At 50.4% G+C, this 21,793-nt stretch overlaps 1 protein-coding gene across 4 annotated transcripts; it reads right to left on the bottom strand.

Moving 5' to 3' along the window:
• Nucleotides 1–877: 877 nt before the first annotated feature.
• On the bottom strand, nt 878–12,628 carry prkcg (protein kinase C, gamma). Of its 4 annotated transcripts, none has more exons than XM_029839257.1 (17): nt 11,873–12,628; nt 10,691–10,925; nt 8,921–8,952; nt 8,755–8,837; nt 7,836–7,947; nt 7,431–7,559; nt 7,125–7,281; nt 6,009–6,210; nt 5,652–5,849; nt 4,719–4,892; nt 4,489–4,580; nt 4,025–4,087; nt 3,772–3,910; nt 3,319–3,399; nt 3,074–3,181; nt 2,473–2,613; nt 878–1,902 (listed from the first exon to the last, which is right to left on the bottom strand). In XM_029839257.1, the coding sequence occupies exons 2-17, from the start codon at nt 10,918–10,920 to the stop codon at nt 1,741–1,743; spliced, it is 2,103 nt and encodes a 700-aa protein (XP_029695117.1). In that variant the 5' UTR covers nt 10,921–10,925; nt 11,873–12,628; the 3' UTR covers nt 878–1,740. The 4 variants fall into 4 exon arrangements, with proteins under 4 accessions (XP_029695117.1, XP_029695115.1, XP_029695116.1 ...); XM_029839255.1 differs by having other exon boundaries at nt 10,691–11,012; nt 11,873–12,627; XM_029839256.1 differs by having other exon boundaries at nt 11,841–12,627.
• Nucleotides 12,629–21,793: the final 9,165 nt, after the last annotated feature.

Raw genomic sequence — 21,793 nt, forward strand, 5'->3', positions numbered from 1 at the left:
TCCCTGGTGTGTTATTGTTGATGAGGGGAGCACAAAGGGCTCCAGAGTTGCAGCGCTGGACGTAATCAGAAACACCCCCATCACACTTTTGACTGCAGCAACTCTAAACTGAGTCAGCTGATCATGACGCTCAGGCGGGCGGTGGACACGGGGGGCACCAGTGCGAAGAGTCCGACAGTGGGAGTCGTGCAGAGATTAGATGTGTTCGAAGGCTCAGAGAGCGTCTGAGGACAGGGGAGGGGGGACGGGGACTGGGACGGAGGTACGGAGGGAGGCGGCAGCTTGATTAGATTTTAATGTGAAGGTCAACTTGTTATAGCTGAGATCTCTGTGGGGATATTAGTCCCATCGGGGGGGGGGGGAGGGAGGGGGGTGCGAGGCGTCAAGCTGCTTCGGAATGGGAGGGGTGGCCGGGGACGTGAGGGGCGAACGTGAGGCGCCCGCCAGGCGATTCTGCTGCTTCGACAAGTGTGATAAGACAGTGAAGAGAGGGGTCAGCATCTTCTGTGCAGCCACTATTGAACACAAGTGAATGTGCACGTGCGCGCACGTGTGTGTGTGTGTGTGAGAGAGAGAGAGAGAAACAGAGACAGGCCAACGGTTTACTTTTGTTTCTACATGTTTATTTCCACGGTCCCCCCCCCCCCTCACATAAAAAACAGAGCAAATGTCATTGAACAGATCCACTCTTCATCCTCCCCGCTATGCTAAAGAAGTGCTATCTGTTGGCTGCTAACTGTGGTTGTGAGACGCTTGCTCAGACTGACAGTGTGTGTGTGAAACAGTGATCTGGGGGGTGTCCGAACCGAGCAGGACGTCTGCAGCCACCTGCCCTGCTAAGACAGTGCCTGACGGCAGCGCTGTGAGCATCTTTTTCCACGTATTGAACAGTCCAGCTGAGCCTCGCTTTTAATTACGCCTAATCAATGCTGTGATTACATCATTATACAGCACAAAGCTTGATAGCATGCACCACCAATGCTAGAACAATAACAATACTAGCAATTATACCTGTACAATCCCCATGTTTCACCCTTGGAAATATCAGTGAAGGACCTATTTTCATCTTCGAGGAGCTGCTGTGTTGTTGTTGTTGTTGTTGTGGTGCTGTAGGTTACAGTGTAGCCCAAGACTACAGCCCGGGGAGGGGGGGGGCACCTTATACTGCGCAGCTCCATATTAGTGGTGCCTTGCTCGTGGGATCCGTGTCTCGGTGGGTCATCCGAACTTGGCGGCGTGACATTGAAATGAAAGGTCGGGCCGTGCCACCGAGACCCGACCGGATTCTGCCTGCATCACCGTCACACACACACACACACACACACACACACACACACCCACACACACACACACACACACACACACAGCATGGTGCCGCGAATGCTGCGTCCACTCAGCCGTGAACGAAGGCAGAGGATCTTCTCTTGTTTTCTACAGTAGATGGGAAAAGTGTGAAAAGGTAATGAGAATTTCCGTACTATATAAAACTAGTGTGTCGGCTCATCGTCCTACAAACATGCAAAGACAATCATTAATACTCCTATTTCAAACTAGAGTTTTCTAATAAAATAGTATTGCGCAGTATTGTGGAAGGACGTTAAAGAGAGTGACGGGACACGAATGCGTGTTTGTGTTGTCCGGTAAATGTCAGAGCGCTTTGTGGAACGTGTCAGCTAGTTCGAGATCCGTGGGAACGCCGCTGCCTGTGGAGCGGCGGCGCCTTTTCGGAGCGGTTCCTGTTCAAACGGCGGTGAGAGGGGAGGGAGCGAGGTCTGCGTTGGTGTAGGAGAAGCCCTGGAACTCCTCCTGGTTTATGGCGGCGAGCACATCTGGGTCGGATGGCGTGAGCACCGACGGGGCCATCGTGAAGAACTTGTCAAAATTTTCCCCCTTTTTCCCGCCCTGTTGAAGAACAGATGTTAAAAAAACCGCCATGGTAAAAACACCCACGTCCTCCTTTCCACTGCTCCATTTAGCTCTCCCATCAAAAGAAGCCTCCTCTAGCACCTAACAGTCATGAAGCTGAATGGGATGAATTTGAGTGGGCTAATGGGCCTGACCTTTGACCCCTGAACATATTCACATCCTCTGACTTCCACAGAAAACCAGCATGTGGGAGCTAATGATGACAAACAGTTACATATTGGAGGAGGAGGAGGACGGACACAGCAGAGGGCGCTGTCTGTTTGAGCTGGGGGGGATGGAGAGAAACACATTCAACACCATCTGATCAGAGAAAGGAAGGCCGGATGAAAGGAGAGAGGGAGCATGTGTGGAGATGAGGGAGAGAGAGAGAGAGTGGGAGTTCGGAGAGAGCGAAGACAGATGGAACAAAGTGACGGCTTCAATTCCCTAAAAGCACCCTTGGAAGAGAGAGAAGGAGACAAGGAAGACTGGCAAAGGAAAGACAGATTCCAGAAAAGCAGAGAGAAAACAGGTCTGTGGAGCCTGGAGTCCATCTGTTCTACTGACAGTTTTGGGTTTGAAGGGCGGCGGAATCTCCAGCCTCTCCAGACGGTCCCAGTCAATCCAGCGGAAGAACGGATGCTCCCTGATCTCCCGCTCGGCGTCCACTCCTCCTCCAAGACGCTTGGCCGGGTGCTTTGTCAGGAGCTTGGATACAAGTGACAAGTGGGAGAGAGGCGAAGAAAAACCCCATTATGAGTGATTTAGCAAGGCTAAAAACAGGGCAAACTTCTTTTAGCATAAAGAAGTATAGCTTTACTACCGCTACCCCATAATAAGCTGATGCAAAGCGTTTGCCTGCGGTAATCTGAAATATTACCAGATTTCCTCTTTTCAGATTTCATTTCCGAGCTAGCATCCCTCTAGAAAATGGTTCTATCTAACGGCTAATGGGATGACGAACGAGGGATCGATCTCCTCAACGCTGATAAGAAATGATGATCAAAGCTATCGGCGTTGACCAGAGGGATTGGCTAAATTAGTTTTTTATTTCCAAATGTTGCTCTGCTCGCAACGCGGCCTGATGCAATTTCTCTGAACTGGTTCCGTTTTTGGATTTTTGAGGCTGCTACGCCTGAAGGAACGCGCGCCAAAAAGAGCCGCTTACGCCCTTGCAGATAGCAATAGCTTCCCGAGTCAGGCTTTTCGGGTAAAAGACGCTCTGCTCCATGATGGACTGAAACAGCTCCTCCTCGTCAATTCCATCGAACGGGGGCTGGTGGGGCGGAGAGGAGAGAAGAGGGAAAAGGGAAACTATTAGACGCGGTGAGAACATTGGAGGAAAAAGGGGCGAAACTCTCTTTTGAAGTGATCACAAAGGACGAGCGCTGGAGGCTCAGGTCGGCGTCTCACCTGTCCCGCTAACATTTCATACAGCAGGACGCCGTAGGACCACCAGTCCACCGCTTTGTCGTAGGGCTGATTCGCCACGATCTGGAAAGGCAAGCGGGCAAAAGTCACAAGAGACGGCAATCAAGCAGGAAAGTTGGGAGAAAGAGCAGATGTAGAGGTGGATCACGGGAGGGGAGGCCAGTGGAGCACCTGTGAGGCCAGAGGACGCGCATCGAATTTTGAGAATTGCCTCTTCTAAACCCTGGACGATGACTTTAAAGCTGAACCTTTCAAACCCAGTCGCACCATCTGTCAGTGTTCCGACCAGTTGGTTGTTGGTTATATTTTGAAAAGACTTCTTTTACTTTTAAATGTGGCTTAGATAGTTGGAGAGAGGAGAGTTCCGTTTTGGGGCAGAAGGTCACAGAACTGGGAGGATGAACTCTCCGTCCGGGCCGAGCCGGGTCTGCGTACCTCAGGGGCGATGTAGTCGGGCGTGCCGCAGAAGGTGTGCGTGGTGTCGCCCTCGAACATCCCCTCCCTGCACATCCCGAAGTCGGCGATTTTAATGTGGCCCTCGCTGTCGAGCAGCACGTTGTCCAGCTTTAGATCCCTGTGACGGCACAAGATCGACCGCGCCGCCGTAAATCATTGTGATAGATGACATCTTCTTAACGGCCGCTCGGTCATTAGACGTCACGGGAGACGTCGTAAATCTGTGTCACACCTGTAGATGATCCCTTTGCTGTGGAGGAAGAAGAGGCCCACTGCGACCTCCGCTGCATAAAACCTGGAGAGAGAGAGGAAGATCAACCTGTGTGTGTGTGTGTGTGTGTGTGTGTGCGTGTGTGTGTGTGTGTGTGTGTGTGTGTGCTTCATCTTTCAGAAAATTGGCCAAAGTATAAAGGAAAAAAAAAGGCAGCTGATGAAAGGCAAAGTAAGCAAACAGATGAAAGGAGGAGAAACGGAGGAAGAGAGCAGGAGTTGATCAAAGATTATTGATTAGATGAAGAGCAAAACGTAGATAAGCAGAGGAAGCGGACGCCAAGGGGAGGGAAAGCTGATGACTTTATTATGAGTCAGGTAGGATGAGCACAGTGTGTGTGTGTGTGTGTGTGAGGAAATGAGACGACAGCGCTGAAGACGGTGATTGAGGGAAACAGAAAAGGAGCCTTTGGCTACTGTACATACGCTGCATGAGCCTCTTTGAACTTGCCAACTATCTGAATGTGAAACATCAGATCTCCTCCGTTGACGTATTCCATCACATAATACAGACGGTCCTGCGCACACACACACACACACACACACACACACACACACACACACACCCACACACACGCTCGTGAGTTGGCGCCACCACCAGTCACGACCTCATCAAAGCAAGAACGATATAATCTGTTAATCAGAACCCGGAGCACCTCCGTCTGGAAGGCACAGTAGAGCGAGGTCAGGAAGTGGGGGCGGGAGGAGAGCGCCAGCACCCTCTTCTCCACCATGGCGCTCTCCGTGTCCTCGTCCTGGAAGAGGACGTCCTTCTTCAACACCTTCACGGCGAACAGACGCTCGCTGCCCCGCTCCTCCGCCAGCAGCACCTGCGGAGGGGGGAAAAAAAACGGTTCTGATAAATGGGTGGACCGGATCAGAGAAGGCCCGCCTGACGTCGGCGTCCGCCTGCGGCCGAACCGCGGCTGAAGGTTCCTGCTGAATTCTGGGCTGCAACGTTTTAGGTCAATGTGTTACAAGTTGGCCTAGTTGGGTCCAAATTAGTTCTGCACTCCGGCGGCACCGTTGCAGCTCTTTCGGGTGTCACCGGTGACATCTGCCCGCCCTCCTTCTTCCCTTCCTCCTCATATTCTCCCGCCCCGGGGCTTTTCTCCCTCCTTCCTTGACTCATTCCCTTTGCTCCCCGCTCAGGTCTTACGTAAGCCGACGGCTCCTCCCGTCCTCTGCAGACTCCCCCCCGACTGTTATAAAACAGCACGCCGGGGCTGGAAACGCCGTTTTGAGGCTTCGTCTGCAGGAGAATTAAAGTCGGATCAGGCGGGCAGGTGCTCCGGCGCAACGGGCACCTCCGGGAGGGTTTAATGGCGTGCGGGAACGCCGAGAGTGTCGGCTCGTGAACGCCGACTGAAGACGGAAGTGAGAGCTCGGTGAATCAAACACAACGAGGCCGTTAGCGGGTCAGAAAAGCCATTTTGTTCTCGCCGTTTGAAAGGCCACGTAAAGGTCAAGCCCATCAATGGAGGAAATAAGAATAATCTGTCTGGTTTGAAGTGTAACCGAGCTGTTTAATGTCACTGGATCGGAGGTGTTGACGAGTGTTAGAGGGGCGACATTTGCTCTGGGTTTACCTTCCCGAAGCTGCCTTTGCCCAGGACCATGAGGAAGTTGAAGTCGTGGATTCCCATTTTGACTTTGGCGGGGACGCTGACGTGGACCGGCGGGCAGGAGGGGACGGCGGGCTGGGACAGGGCCGCGGGGAACGGCTCCGACAGCGGGACGGACATGGCTGGAGGCAGCGAGGGCGTCGTCACATCTGGCTGGGGCTCCTGGAGAAGAGCGGCGGAGGACGGGGGGGTGAGGGGCTGCACAGGCCAGCTGAACACGTGCTGCCACATTACAGAACAAGCCTGCCCCCTGGTGGAGACGGAGGGTAACGGCAGGGACTCTGCCCCATTAGCCACTATCTTCACAGCAACTGCCCCTACCTGGAGGTCTGGGTCCGGTACTGGGATGTTGTAGTACTCTCCTTCATCCTGAGCCAGCAGCTTAAACCAGCCGCTGATCGGGCGTCTGAAGATCTCGCTCACTCCGAACGACAGAGCCCCCATGAAGTCGTTCCTGGACGTGCGGTCCCAGTCCCAGACTTCCACAGACAGACGTCGGTCCCACTGGTTCCCACGCACGGAGCTGGGGACCAAACACAGCCTATCACACCATCCCTCCCTCCATCCCTCCCTCCCTCCCTCCCTCCCTCCCTCCCTCCCTCCTTCCTTCCTTCCTTCCTTCCTTCCTTCCTTCCTTCCTTCCTTCCTTCCTTCCTTCCTTCCTTCCTTCCTTCCTTCATCCATCCATCCATCCATCCATCATCCCTCCCTCCATCCATCCCTCCATCCCTCCCTCCCTCCCTTCATCCATCCATCCCTCCTCCATCATCCCTCCCTCCATCCCCATCCCTCCCTCCCTCCCTCCATCATCCACCCCTTCATCCATCCATCCATCCCTCCCTCCCTCCCTCCATCATCCACCCCTTCATCCTTCCATCCATCCATCCCTCCCTCCCTCCCTCCATCATCCACCCCTTCATCCTTCCCTCCATCCATCCATCCCTCCCTCCCTCCCTCCATCCCTTTGTCCGTCCGTCCGTCCATCCATCCCTTCACCCGTTCATCCCTCCCTCCCTCCCTCCATCATCCACCCCTTCATCCTTCCATCCATCCATCCATCCATCCATCCATCCATCCCTCCCTCCCTCCCTCCCTCCCTCCCTCCCTCCATCCATCCATCCATCCATCCCTCCCTCCCTTCATCCCTTCATCCCTTCGTCCGTCCGTCCGTCCATCCATCCCTTCACCTGTTCGTCCATCCATCCCTCCCTCCCTCCTTCATCCACCCCTCCCTCCCTCCCTCCATCATCCACCCCTTCATCCATCCCTCCCTCCCTCCTTCATCCACCCCTCCACCCATCCCTCCCTCCCTCCCTCCATCATCCACCCCTTCATCCATCCCTCCATCCCTCCCTCCCTCCCTCCCTCCATCATCCCTCCCTCCCTCCCTCCCTCCATATGTGCAAACATTCCACCTTAAGCTCCAGAAGGACTCACAAGGTGAAACTTTCATTCCAGACTGGATTAAGTGTTGAGCGGATGGTTTTGGTCTTCTGTTTGCTGTGGCTCTTGGGGTCCGGAATCAATTTGAGTTTAACATACGGGTCTGACAGTCCGTTTGGGTCCATGGGCATCAGGTTACGAGCCTCTCGCACTGAAGCGACAGCACAATAATAGAAGGTGCAGAGAGGGAGAGAACTCCTTCATTACCCGGGTAATTCGATTTTTTTAACCCCCGTCCTCCCCTCCCCTCCCCCTCCATCGCCAAAACAACAATTCCCCAAATCCAGACGGCCATCGCACCTGTGACAAAGACGTCCTCCGACTCCCCTCTGATGGTCAGGTGGATCCGCCCTCTCTTCTCTGTGTGGTCCTGGCCGCAGAGGCTGGGGACGCGGGTCTCACAGCGGCGATGGACGTTCATGTCACAACCTCACATGACAACGACGCGCACGCACGCACGCACGCACACACACACACACACACACACACACACACACACACACACCACTAGCATCACTATGTTTACATTTGATGTTTTCAATGGGTTTTACAGACCGATAGATAGATAGATAGATAGATAGATAGATAGATAGATAGATAGATAGATAGATAGATAGATAGATAGATAGATAGATAGATAGATAGATAGATAGATAGATAGATAGATAGATAGATAGATAGATAGATCGATCCATTGACACTCACTGGAACATTTCATGCCCTGGTGTATGAGGCCGTACAGCAGCGAGCCGCAGTGGTCACAGAAGGTCGGGCTGGAGTAAGTGTGGACCTTAAACATGTGTTGACTCTTCAGGTCCTGAAAGGGGGGGGAGACACCCGTCAACACACACATCCACACACACGCATGCAGTGGAGACGCGGTGCGTTCAGGGACAAACCAATTGGATTTCTCCATTCGAGAGGACAGGAAAAATGAGAGCTCATCCTGGCAAGGTTGCATGTGTGCTCATGTGTGTTTGTGCGCACACAGAGAGAGAGAGAGCGAGAGAGAGAGAGAGAGAGAGAGAGAGAGAGAGAGAGAGAGAGAGAGAGGGATGGATCATTTTTTATCTCTCCTCATCTCATCACACCTGCAGCACTGACACTGTACACACATCACAGCTTCCCCTTGTCTGTGTGTCCCTCTTAAACGTTCCCTCCTTCACTGTTCCCTCACTAACGCGGCTCCTTTTGCACCACCCAGACTAAGGACGGTGGTTTTATTCCTCTAAATATCCATGACATACGGAAACCTGCTTAATTACAGCGTTTGAGCGCTCCTGTATTCAACCCTCACCACCTTCTGCTTCTCCTACAACCGGTTTCTCTTCAATTGCTACAGAGGAAGGCTGCACAGTTGCTCCTGGCCCCCTAATTCTGCCTCTCGCCCGGCCCCCAACCATTCCCCACCTGTATGCCCCCCCACCTGTATGCCCCCCCACCCTCCGTGCATCTGGGAGACCTTGATGACACGACATGAGCGGTGACACACAGGCAGGACGAGGCTGCGAGATGAGCCAACTGACGGATGAGTCACGGCCCTAAAAGGGACGGTGACGACGCCATAACGCCTGACTAAAGATGGCGACCGAGGAGGAAACAGGAAGTAAACACATCTGCTCACATCTGGTTTGGGGCCCGCCACCGAGCCGGGACAAGTGAAGGTCACAAACTCGTGACATCTTTTATGGACCACAAAACTGCAGACTGGAAGAAAAACATGAAGGGGAAATAAATGTGAACAAAATGAAACAGCTGCTAAACTGCCACAGCAGGAAATTGGTGCTTACCTTGACATTGGAATCCTTGCTTGCCGATGCCCCTGTGCGAGAAAAACATGAGGAAGAAAGAAAGAGCTCCCTGTTAAAATACTGTCACGACAGAGGCAGAGGCAGAGGCTGCCTGTGGAATTTAAATCCAAGATGTTGAAAGCATAATTGCTAAAGTTATGTTCCTGAGACACAGAGCAGAGCTGGACAAACAGAACAGTCAAAGATGGTTTCCTGTAGCCGCATGCATAAACCTAATTGTTTTTGTTTTTTCCCCCCTTAGAGCTGCGGTGTTCGAGAGCTTCCAATTTCTTCCTAGGGGTTTAATTGAATAATTAAAGCCACTGATTGCCTACAAAGTCCACTACTCCAGTTAAGTCGTGATAGTTTAGAAGATGGAAAAGAAAAAGAAAACACGTTCAAAATCAGCTCCAACATTGGTTCGACAGTCCTGCCAGCTCAGACAAAAAGGAAGTAACCAACCACCTCAAAAGGTTCCAAAAAAAAATAAAAATGGTGATCTGATCCAAGATCACCATGAAACAGGCATTTCAGCCGCGCTGCAGGGTGCAGTTCTAAAATCTACCAGCAGGGGGAACCAGAGAACCAGACACTGACTGTAAAATGTCTGTCCATAACATAACATAACATAACATAACATAACATAACATAACATAACATAACATAACATAACATGTCTCCTCATTGTCTCTAACATCTTGGGTACCATCCTGTGTGTGTCTTCACCATCATCTGAGCCTCGCTCCTGCAGCCAAGACTTCATTTGGAGGAACGTCTTGAAGGCTACCTAGAGGCTACTGGCACACGCTTTGCCCTGCATTTCATATACGCCCCGCCATATGCCGCAACACGCAACCATGCACTAGCACAATATGCTGACACAGAAGTCCACAGAATCCGATCGATACATGGGCGTGAGATACCCCTGTACTCAACTTTGCTGCACATTCAAAGACTAAACCCTTCAGATGATTTCTAATACTTTCAGTATTATTTAGATATGGTGGTGAACCCAATAGATTACACCCCAAATATGGCGTTTTAGATAACTTTCAATGCAGCCTATAGGTCATTTTGATACAATGTAAACATTTAATACATTTCCGCAGGTTGTGTGTGTGTGTGTGTGTGTGTGTGTGTGTGTATGTGTTCCTCCAGGACCCAGCTCGACTGAAGTATACGTCCTGGTGATGTGAGTGGTTCCTCCTACACAGCTGTCTGAGTGTGTTTGTCTCCCATTTGCATGTTGGCTGCTGTTTTGCTCCGTTTCTGCTAATTATGTGTGTACGGTGGGTTCTTTTAATTGTTTCATTTGGCTCGGCGTGTGCGGGTGTGAATACAATAAGTTGGCGAGATTCCTTCTGTGTTGTGTGGGCGGCGTTGTGGAGTTGTGGGTCAGCGCAGGTCAGCGTTGTGACTGCACAGTGTAGGATGTTTCTTCATCAGGAAAGGAGAAGTGCAAAGAAAGTCAGAGTCAGATGGAGCGGTGGGATGCCTGAAGAGGCGGCTCACGAGCCGGCGTTTTGGCTTCTACGCTAATGTGCAGCTGTGTGCACGTGCGCGTGTGTTCTTCTACATGCAGTGAAATGAGGACCAGAATACATGTTTTATCTGCAAAGTGGGGGCACTTTTGGGAATGAGGACATTCTGTAAGCTGCTCCAACAAATAACAAAGGGCTTTTGGAGGGTGAGGATTAGGATAAGGGCTGGGGACCGCATTGTATCACGAGGGTCCTCACAAAGATAGGAGGACCAGTGTGTGTGTTTTACCAGATGAAGTCCGTGCAGTGGCTGCAGAAGGTCGGCTGTTTGAAGAAACGGGCCGTGAACTGATGGTCTTTCACCTCGACAATCCTCTTGTGTTTGAGCGCTCCCTTCCTCTGGAAGACGGGCACCCTGGTTGGAGGAGCGAGAGGCGAGGGCAGAGAGGAGGGTGGCGCCGTAGGGGAGACCAGGGTCAGCGGGGACAGAGAGGCGGTGGGGGAGACCGGGGTGGACATGATGCCTGGAGGATACGTTAGGAACAGGCGAGAGGGAGGAAGACGGGATGATGAATATCAGTGAGGAGGGCTTGAGGTTGCACAGGCAAGACCTTGAATGCAGAAGGATGTGGAGGTCCAAGGGCAGGTGTGTGTGTGTGAGGGGGGGGGGGGGGGGGGGGGGTGGACAGTGGAATAGGTCAGGGTTGAGAATGGAGTTGAGTTGGTAGCACGTGAGATGGGGAGCAGCCACGAGGAGAGCAGGATCGCGAGAGGAGGGATTAACCAGAAATGCAGGTGGAGACGGATCACGTGGGAAAGATGAGGGGGGAGGAGGAAAGGGGGGGGGGGGGGTGTAATGAAGGTGACACCGAGGTTAATTCACACGCAGAGGCAGAACTCTCTTAAGAGACACAGGAATGCTAATCGATTAGCGCCACTCGACGCGTCCCACATACTGCCGTCCATCCCGACCCCCTCTCTATCCCTCTGCCCCCTTACATCTCCATCTTCCTGGCAGCTATAACCACCCCCCACACCCCCTGCTGTCATCAACCATACCTCCTGTTGCCATGTCAACAACACCCCCACCACCTGCTCCAAGATTAGCCTGCATCCACTTTGACTTCCTGTCTGTCCTTGTTAGCAGCTAATGCGACGCGTTGGGGGAACTTTGGACGCGACTGTTGTCCGGAGCGCTCGGAAAATGAGAGACGGAGCAACGCTGTGGCGGGATTGAGGCGCCATTTAATCAAGAAAAGCAACAGCAGCGTAGGTTTAATGAACAAAATCACGGCTGACAGCCAATAGTATTTAGAATCTGAATGTAAAGATGCTTCCTCAGCATCAGAAAAAGTGACACTGAAAAATGGGAAGAAAATTTGATAAATGGCTTTAAAAAAGTGTCGACATGTACACCGAGGATAATACAACCACAATACCTGACTTTGTCCTGGCTCCTCCTTCTACTCACTTCAAAAGGAGCGAGGTGTTACACCTGTAGCTGGTCGCCTCAAAAAAAGAGAGAAGGAACAACACAGGGACAGGAGGAGAAAGCAGAATAAACGGCGTCCCGCTCCGAAAAATTAGGACAAAAACGCACAAAAGCGACAAAGGTTTTTTTTTTTTTTTCTGTTTTTTTTTTTTTCCTGAGATTAAAGCGCTCTGGGAAGCAAAGACAGAGGTGAGGAGTGGTATATATCCGTGAACCCAGAGGCAGGGTGAGGAGGAGGAAGAGATGGAGAGGTGGTATTCTCTTTCCAAGATTGAGTCGCTTTTTACGAAGAAGAGGATGAGGGATGGAGAGAGAGAGCGAGAGAGAGAGAGAGAGGGAGAGAGAGAGAGGGAGAGAGAGAGAGGACTAGGCAGCAATTCATTTTCAAATCTGGGTTACTTCTCTCAGGAGAGGGTGAGGGAGGAGAGGAAAGAGGACGGACGAGGGGCAAAATCTGCCATTCTGCCACCACCGGTGAAGCACGGACACGCCTGTGCCAGTTCCATCTGACTTCCTGTAGTGTCAGACGGAGCGAGGAAGAGCAGAGGAGGCGATAATACAAAAAAGGATTTCAGCGGGGAGGAAGTGAGGAGGAAGAAGCTGTAGAGGGTTAGAGAAGATCCAGACAGCTGCAGGATCAACAGGCCTGGAGGAGAAATAGTCAGAGCAAGTGGTGGCAGGATAACAGCCGGGAGGAACCAGGTCAGCCCTGCCTGGTGGGACTGGTGGTCTCAGAGAGGGGGGGGGGGGGGGGGGGGGCGAGAGAGAGAGAGAGAGAGAGAGAGAGAGCTTGTCTATCGATCCCAGCTTCCTGCAGAACACACACACACACACACACACATTTGTGCCGTCTCTTAGGAAAGACGCCGTAAAAACCTGCATTGATTTGTAAGAGACAAATGAGGAAAAATAGCATTTATTGCACTTTTTCTTGCCAACGCTCAGACGGGGAACACTGACGCCGCCCTCACGTGCGACCGTCACATCCTTGATCAGGGCTGCTAGCTTAGCTTAGCATTGAGGGAAAACAGAGAAACTGCTACATTTGGAATTCTTGAACCGGCCGCCGCAAATCTGAAACACTCGCCGCCATTAAATAAAAAGGTTATCGATGTTCTGAGTTCGATTCGTTTGAATCCCAAACATCAAAACTGCTGGGTCACCGTCCGCTTTATTAAACTAAGCAGTGGCTGACTCCATGTCCATGTCCATGTCTACGGGGGGACACCGGGGGGACGAATCCCCGCCTCCATTTTTAAGCTTTAAATTCTCAAAATGTCAAACAAAACCTCATGAGGGTCCTGGTATCAGAGAAGAGAAGCATCCGTGTCACACACACACACACACACACACACACACACACACACACTGGGTGGGATCAGGGCTGTGGGCAGGCAGGGGACAGAGCTGTGGATTGGAGTGGGATGGAGAGACTGAGGGAGGGAGTGAAGGGTTGAAGGTCTAATTAAGGGAAATGTAGGTTATTAGTCTCCTGATGAGGACGCTGGCAGAGAATTAATTAACAATTATAATTAGCAAGATTGTTAGAGAGCAAAATGGTGTCAGCAAGCGAGATAAGAGGGAACAAGTGCGCATACGTGCGCGCGTGTCGGTATGATGAAAGCTGTCATTCTTGGGCCTGCGTGAACATGCCCTGTGTGACAACGATATGTCATATCAGCATTAGTCATGCAGACGGAGCAGGCGATTGGATCTCTGCGGCGCCGCCGCCGCTGTCGGGATCTCCCGGCTCCTCTCATCTCCAATGTCTCCCACTGTCAAATAAATAAGGAAGATGTCCTCACGTGGAGAGACAACGGGGTGCGAGAGCATGAGCTATAGTCCAAGCGGGGACGTTGAGGAAGTGGAGGGAATCAGCCCCCGTGATGACTCAGCGCCCGTGGCCGTGAAGCGTCTGTATCACTCCGCCTCTTGCGTGTCTATTGGGGCTTTATGCCGTTTGATCCCCGGCCATAAAAGGCAGTTGGCGCACAGTCAGCCAATCATAAATTCCGTCTGTACACCAGGAAGACATGCACACATGGCAGAATGTAAACATCCAGATTCAGCCCCGGTGATGGAGAGCGCGGGGGCTTCATTATCGATGGAAATAAATAGGGATGCTGCAGCAAAGATAACACCAAACCACTGGTCTTTTCCTTTATTGCGGCCCTAAATAAGTGCTGACGTGGCGTTTTCTCACCCCGTTCCTGCCGGGGAGCACGACTCGGCTCCTCTCCCTCCTCCCCTCAGCCTGCAGATGGCTATCGTATTATTTCTGACCGTTGTTTAATGGGACAGAAAATTCTTATTTCCCTCAAACCAATCTGCACTTTGCCAATTACGGGCCCTCGTTACGGCCTAACGAGTGTTCACTTGTAACCCACACCTGATTCAGCCTGGCCTCCTCCAGTGGAATTAAGCGAAATTCACTCGATTTCACTGTGAGTCAAATCTGCCTGTCAAAGCCGACACTGTTTATTTGTACGTTTCCTTTTTGCCGTCCTCTGTCCAGCCGCCAACGCCGATGCCAGGCGGATCACGTGCTCGCCAAGCCACGAGCCAATCGATATGACAGCAGTTCAAGCCTGAAGAAAATAGGCCTGTCCAACGTTTAAGCTTCTCGCTGAAACACTGGGAACGAACGCCGCGAACGTCGAGAGACATTCAGAGACAGAAGTGGAATATTTGCACTCCAAACTTGTGCCCTTCTGTCTCAAAGTGCACGTTCTCGCCGGGACAGACAAGACTGCAGAGCGGGTTTAATATTCTCTAGAGGGTGATGCAGAATGCTAAACCAGTAGCAGACCAAAGCCTGATGGGTATATTATCTCAGAGCTAAAAACAGCAACGGTAACGATTGTTTCACCGTTGTTTTGCAGCTGGATTCTATGAAAAATATGAGGCACTGTCCAGCTGTGGCTCATAAATGGATGTACTGTATAGACTTCATATATTTTTATGAACATGAAGAGACAGAATCCTTGCTGCTATCGTTGGGGAAGCTAGGTTGCTAATGCTAGCAGAGTGTCCTATCAACTGAATTAGAATCTTCTATGATTTATAATCACAAATATGATGAAAAAAAGCAACTTTTTGAACGCGCTGAAGTTGAGCGCTCCATCTGCTGGAGAGCGTAAAGCATAAATGGCCCAATAAAAGCAGCGCTGATAGATTGTATTATTCATTTATTGTGTATTAACTCATTTTAAAGCTCTTTGCGGGTCTTTTCTATTAGCTTTCTGCTGAGAGAGCTGTCCTGGCCCATGATCATTAACGGAAAAGTATGAAAAGCTGAAGTTGCACCAAACAAACAAGAGATGCGAGCCTGAGCTGAAGGCTGCAGACGCTTTTCCACCACTGCTGGGTGAGAGCAGAGACTGTGGAGAAAGAGAAAAGAGGCATGAAAGCGAGAGGGCCGGAGATCCAGAGGATGAGAGGCGATTGGATAATGAGGCGAGGAGAGAACAAGGTAAACTCTGAAGATATCTTAATCTTCATCCCAGTTTTCGAGGATGAATTGCCTTCTGGGTTGGTGGCACAGTGAACGCACACGGGCCGCGCATGCACGCGCGCGCACGGGCAAACAGCGAAATATTATGAATAATTATTGTGTCCTAGATGTGGAGCTAATGTTGCTTCACAGATAGTGGCCACTGCACACAAACTAAACGGTCTCTATTGGTGTTATTGCTCTATATTAGCAAGTGTGTGTGTGTGCGTGCGTGTGTGTGTGTGTGCGTGGGCGCTGAAAATAAACCGACACGCATCCCACTGTTAATGCCGTACACGTTCAAGCTGAAATAATGAGTCCTTTAATTGTTCAGATCATCCACAAACACCTAATGGGGAGCTATTCATAGATCTGGTATTTTTGTAGGCTGCTGTTAAAATGTCTTTATTGATGTTTCTGCATTTAAACTGCAGGACAAATGTGCTATAATCCCATTTGAGTGGATTTATAAGTGGGAACCACGTTATCAAGGCTCTCTATAATAATTATTACACCAGCGCTTGGCATGTTTGATGACACTCTGAACATTATTTGAGAACAAGCACTTTCTTTCTGGGCTAAAATGAGAAATCCTGAGTAGATCTGTGCATGTGCGTGCGCGTGTGCGTGTGTGTGTAGTCACGCTGCTTTAAATGAGCACACGCACTGAATGAAATTACAGCAACAGATTTGCATTAAAAGTCTCTGTATCGCTGCTCAGCGCTCGTTTCTGGTCCGACCAATCAAACAGCTGCGGAATATTACAACTGCTGCTAATTGAAATGATCAAAGCGTCGGATCGACAGAGAGACGCGGACAACAGGGAGAGAAAAACCACGTCTCTCATTTCTCTCACGCGCACGCCAACAGTGGAGCTTCGGGTCAGGTGGACGTTGGGCTTTGTCGGGGCTCTTGAACGCAGCTTGGCTGGACTGCTGCAGATGAAAGGACGTCTGGGTGGTCGTGGGTTTCTGTTCAACCCTGCAGATCGAGCGGATCAGTCGCAGAACCCTGCGGCGCCGCGCACGTGATGAAAGGGAAGCAGCGCACGTCAACATGGGGTGCACACGCCAGCACGAGGGGGCCACGCCGCAGGTCCCCAGATGTGGATTAAAACGCACAACTGTTTCTAAAAACAGGCGGATGCGACAGAGACGGAGGAGTCGGGAGGACGTGAGTCCACGGAGAGGACGGGGAGGATTCAGGGGGGTCGCCAGAGGAGGGGAAGAACAAGTGGATGGAAAGAGAACTTCTGCAGGATAGTGGAAGAGGAGGGGTGTGTGTGTGTGTGTGTGTGTGTAGCATGAGGACATGGAGGAGGCTCTTGTGTTACTAAAGTGACAGTCACTCACTCCACAAAATCCTTATAGCTACCATCATTATAGCTCCTCCTCCCCTCCTCTCCTCTCCTCTCCCTCTCCTCTCCCCTCTCCTCTCCTTTCCTCTCCTCCTCTCCCCTCCTCCCCTCTCCTCTCCTCTCCTCTCCCCTCCTCCCCTCCCCTCCCCTCCTCCCCTCTCCCCTCCTCCCCTCTCCCCTCCTCTCCTCCCCCACTACTCTCCCTCCTCTCCTCTCCCCCCTCCACATCCCCCCCTCCCCTCCCTCCTCTCCTCTCCCTCTCCTCTCTCCCCTCCTCTCCTCTCTCCCCTCCTCTCCTCTCCTCCCCCTCCTCTCCTCTCCCCTCCCCTCTCCTCTCCTCTCCTTCCCCCTCTCCTCTCCTCTCCTCTCCTCTCCTCTCCTCTCCTCTCCCTCTCCTCTCCTCTCCTCTCCTCTCCCCTCCTCTCCCCTCTCCTCTCCCCTCCTCTCCTCTCCTCCTCCCCTCTCTTCTCCTCCCCCCCTCCCCTCCACTTCCCCTCCTCCTCCTCCCCCCCCTCCCCTCCTCTCCAGTTGGTGTAAGAGTGTGACTGGTGTCTGTGCTCTCTGTTGAACTGGTGACCTGCCAGTGGCTGCTGGGACAGGCTCCAGCACTCCCACGACCCCAATTAGGACCGAGCAGCAGTTAACAGAAAACAGATGGATAGATATGTAATCAAATAAAAATTGAATTCCTGCATTGCTATCAATGAAACCTACATCAGCAGCATCTAAAGTTAATCTGAAGACCGCCACGGGAGTGATTCTGCTCTCACACGGGAGCTCAAGGGTCAATCCATCACTACCACTCTTCCATCACAGCCATTAGAGGGAAAAGCATAACTGGCCTCAGATCAGTGTTTGGGGACATCACGATCCAACTGCCTGTAACTCGATCTTATTAGAGCGTTAAGTCATTACTGCATGTACACACAGAGGCCGTGCAATGCAATTAGCCATTAGCCCATCACACTGACAAAGCATGGCTAATTAGCAGATCACACACACACACGGGGAGCGGAACAAAACATGTTTAATAGCCCCGACAACACTCTCGGAGTCGCATGTGTCAGGTGCCATTAAGATGTTTTTGGGATGCTTGGGTGAGCACAAGTTTTAAATTTCAAGAGTTTTGGAGTCAGACATTTAAACGCGCACGTGTCGACCAGCAGAGATGAATGGAATGAGATGGATTTGCCATGTTACCCCTGGCTAGATGAAAGGAAAATAGTTAGCGAAGACCCGAAAAAACCTAGGAGAAATTCACGCTGCGCAGCATACGTGCATCCACGTGCACACGGACACCTCTGTTGCTAAAAAGCACTGCACGTGGAAGGCCAAAGAAATGAGCGTTTGAGTATCCAGACATTTATTTTGGTATTCTGAGAGCGTAATAGCTTGCACGGGCAACACACACATGCAGGATAATTCTGTGTTGATGCAGAGCCACGGTGTTGTTGTGCTCCCACCATCAAAGTGTTTATCATCCAGTTACAAAAGAAACCAGCACACATGGTGGTGAGAGAAGCTCCTGTTGTCAAACCTGTAGAAACTGCATTAAATGAAAGGTGAAACATGTCATGAAACTGCTGGCAGGAGCGAATTTGAGCTGCTCCACTGCGTCCCCTGAGGTCGCGCAGGGTAGTGCAACGCACCAATCGCACTAATTAATGTGGGAACCAGTCAGAAACTCTGCTTTCATTTGGTTTGACTTAAATGATTCATTGAAGGAATGCTATTCATTCAAGTGAGAATCTCCAAGAAGTCAGTCAACTCAGAGAACTCCAGGCTGAAGAAGAAGTAGGAGAGAGAGACGGGATGAGTGGGGCTGCTCTGAGCTGATGAATGATGACAATTCCATGTGCTGAAACTGTGATCCTGCTGCGCAGCACAAAGGATGTTCTGGAAGAGAGAAACCACAAGTGTCCTATAGAAGCTGCTCTCAGACATTCATCAGAGAGGAGCGGGAAGACACCTTCAGAAGACAACTCTCTGAGGACGTCTAAAGAGTTAACACAGGCCTCAAAGAAAGGAGAGCGCAGCCTGCAAAAAGAAAAAAACCCCAACAGCTCTTCAACAAACAGCTTTTTGGATTGGGAGAAGACGGGCTAGGAGGAGAGCGAGAGGAGCAAGCAGGAGCTGCTCCGCAGAGAGGAGAGCGTGAGGTGGACGCTTCATAATGCAGCCGTCCATGTTGTCTGAGGCGCTGGAGACCAGAGCTCAGCAGCGGAGTGTGCAGGAGAAAGAGGTGCAGGACAAACTCCAGGAGCAGCAGAGCCTGCACAAACAGCAAGAGGAGGAGAGACAACGCCAGCTCCAGCACATCCACCAAGAACTCCAACAGCTCCAGAGGAGCATGAACGTCTCTTCCTCACCGTTGAGCTCCTTCGTCCACCTGCATCCACCTGTCTGACCTCCATCACTCTGATCTCCCAACACCTCATGTTTAAATAGTGATTTCAAAATGGTACATTTAGAGCTCCTTATGAGTCAGTCGTCAGTGAAATAACTGACATATTCGGTTAGTCAGTATTCAAGTCTTTATTACTGAAAACATGTTTTTAAATCACCGTCTGATGTTTAATGTTAATGATCATTCGTGTTCAAAACCTATCAAATAAAATTTGAATCTAAAAAGTTTAATTTGAGATAATTAGCGCAACCCTCTGACAGAAAAAAGGAAAAATAGCGCGTAAAAAACCCCAGCAAGAACCAATTTGTGATTAAATTCTGACTTCTTTTCCAACCAGCTGAATGTAAAATAACAGTAAAGTTGTTTAAAAATGCAAAAGCTGCAGATGGAAAAAGAGAGAAAACTTGGGAAATGACAAACAGCAGAGAGAAAACAAATTTAAACAAGAGTCTCTGCTTTAATATCTAATAATAAACCATCTCACACACACACACACACACACACACACACAGACACACACACACACACACACACACACACACACACCAGAAAGTCAACTCAACAGCAGATTTGGAAGGAAACACAGCACCACTGGCATTAATTAAAGAGAATCATATTTTATGAAGCAATTCTCAGGAAGTAAGTGCAGCACTGACCCTCCAGCCCCACCCCAGACAGACAATGTCAAATAAACTAACACAGTTAAATCAGGGCGTAGACCAGCCCAGTCTGGGCTAGGAGCAACATCACCCCACTAGCAACCTGCCTTAGCAACCTGTGAGCAGGCCTAGAGTTTTGGACAAGGTTGCCGGAGCAGAACTGGGCACTGTACGATGCAGAAAACACACACAAGCGGACACACACGCACACACACTGGTTTCTGTGGGTATATATATGTATGCCCCTCTTCAGGGTGGCAGGACCTTTTATGGAGACCCGTGACCTGGTGAGTAGGACATGTGGCACTCCTGTGTTTCCATGATATAATTCATGGCCGGTTCAGCCAATGAAGACCCTGTTTGAGTTCTGGAGCGCCACACATATTGCTTTCCAGATAATGGGCCATTAGAGACGTATTACAAGCTCAAGTATCGTCTGGAGGACGGCGGACTGGGTTGGACTTGACTGCTCAGTGCACAAAATTTACCAGACAGTAAAGGTGATGGATCGAAGCAGATTAAGACAACAAGGTAAATCAGAAGAGGCGCAAGTCTGCAGAGTAAAATAAATTGAAGCTGACGACTGGAAACACAACTCGATGGATCAGAGCAGACAGGACAGTGTAAAAGCAGAGTGCAGGATTTCAGAGCAAACTCAACACACAGATGAGTCGAAACAGGCAGAACAGCAGTCCAGACTCCACTCAAATTCAAGCTCTTGGAACAAAAGGCTCCACAAAAAGATTTGAAAGAAGTTGCCCAGTGTGTGTGCATGTGTGCACAGCGAGTGAGGACTTAGGACACCATGTGTGCCTGTGTGGGTTGATCAGAACTACTTGAGGCGACACTTTAGACTGCAGCTTAGTGGGGGGCTTGTGTGTGTGTGTGTGTGTGTGTGTGTGTGTGTGTGTGTGTGTGTGTGTGTGTGTGAGAGAGAGAGAGAGGGAGACAGAGAGAGAGAAGCATGATCTACAAAACACTGTTAAAACCAACTATGAGATTTAATGTGCAGAAGTGGAACTCTGGGGTCTGGGCGGCCTTAAAAATCGGGTTCTATGAAGTTGAAAAGAGAAGTTGACATAACTTTTGACTTTGTGTGACCTTTAAGGCGGCCTGGACGCTAACGACTACGCTTTTCCTCTGTTTTCTCCCTTTTTTCATTGCATGAGTACTTCACATGCAGAGCAGACACATGTAGCACGTAAACTGTGAACATAAAACACACACGTTTATCAATAAGGACAGAAGAACAACATCCATCCTCATTGGTTTGAAGATTCTTTATATCTCTGATATAAAGATGCAGGGCGATGCAGACGAGGTGATCACCATATATTCAATTAAACATCAACATTCGAGCCAAACAGTCCAGTCTAGATCACAAACGTGTCGCCACCGGCTCTTCGCCTTTTAGGGCAGAGTGTGAGAGTGAGAGCACAGCTGAAAACAGATCTGAGCTCCAGGGAGAGAGAGAAGGACATTACACTACATTACCCAGCAGACACCGAGTGGTGGCAGTGTGGAGAGCGCCATGGCAACGCCATGAGTGTGCCATGGCAACAGCCTAGCAACTGTGGCCTCATTTGCTCGCTGGTGGTGTAGTACAGCCCAGACTTGCTACAGTGGCATGGTCGTCAGATACACAATTCAGTCACATCAGCAGTATTAACATTGTTCATTAATTATTTCATCAATTAATTCATCATCATCATCATCAACAATCAGTCAAAAGGAGCAAGAACACAGTATCTACTGGTCTCTGTTTTTTTGCTAAGTGAATGAAGGACAAATGGATGAGCTGATCTTAAAAGGGAGTAATCAAGAGTTACATAGGTCAATAAATGGGTTAAGTAATATTGATTTTTATCATCTGAGTTCAACAGGCGGAGAATGGTCGTCGCTTGTGAATGAAAACCAAGAGCGGCGCAAAAGGGAGAAACCAGGAGAGGGACTGAATGAGTGGAACACACAGAGGTGTAAAAAT

The sequence above is a fragment of the Takifugu rubripes genome, chromosome 7, assembly GCF_901000725.2.
Source record: "Takifugu rubripes chromosome 7, fTakRub1.2, whole genome shotgun sequence".
Taxonomy (NCBI): Eukaryota; Metazoa; Chordata; class Actinopteri; order Tetraodontiformes; family Tetraodontidae; genus Takifugu; species Takifugu rubripes.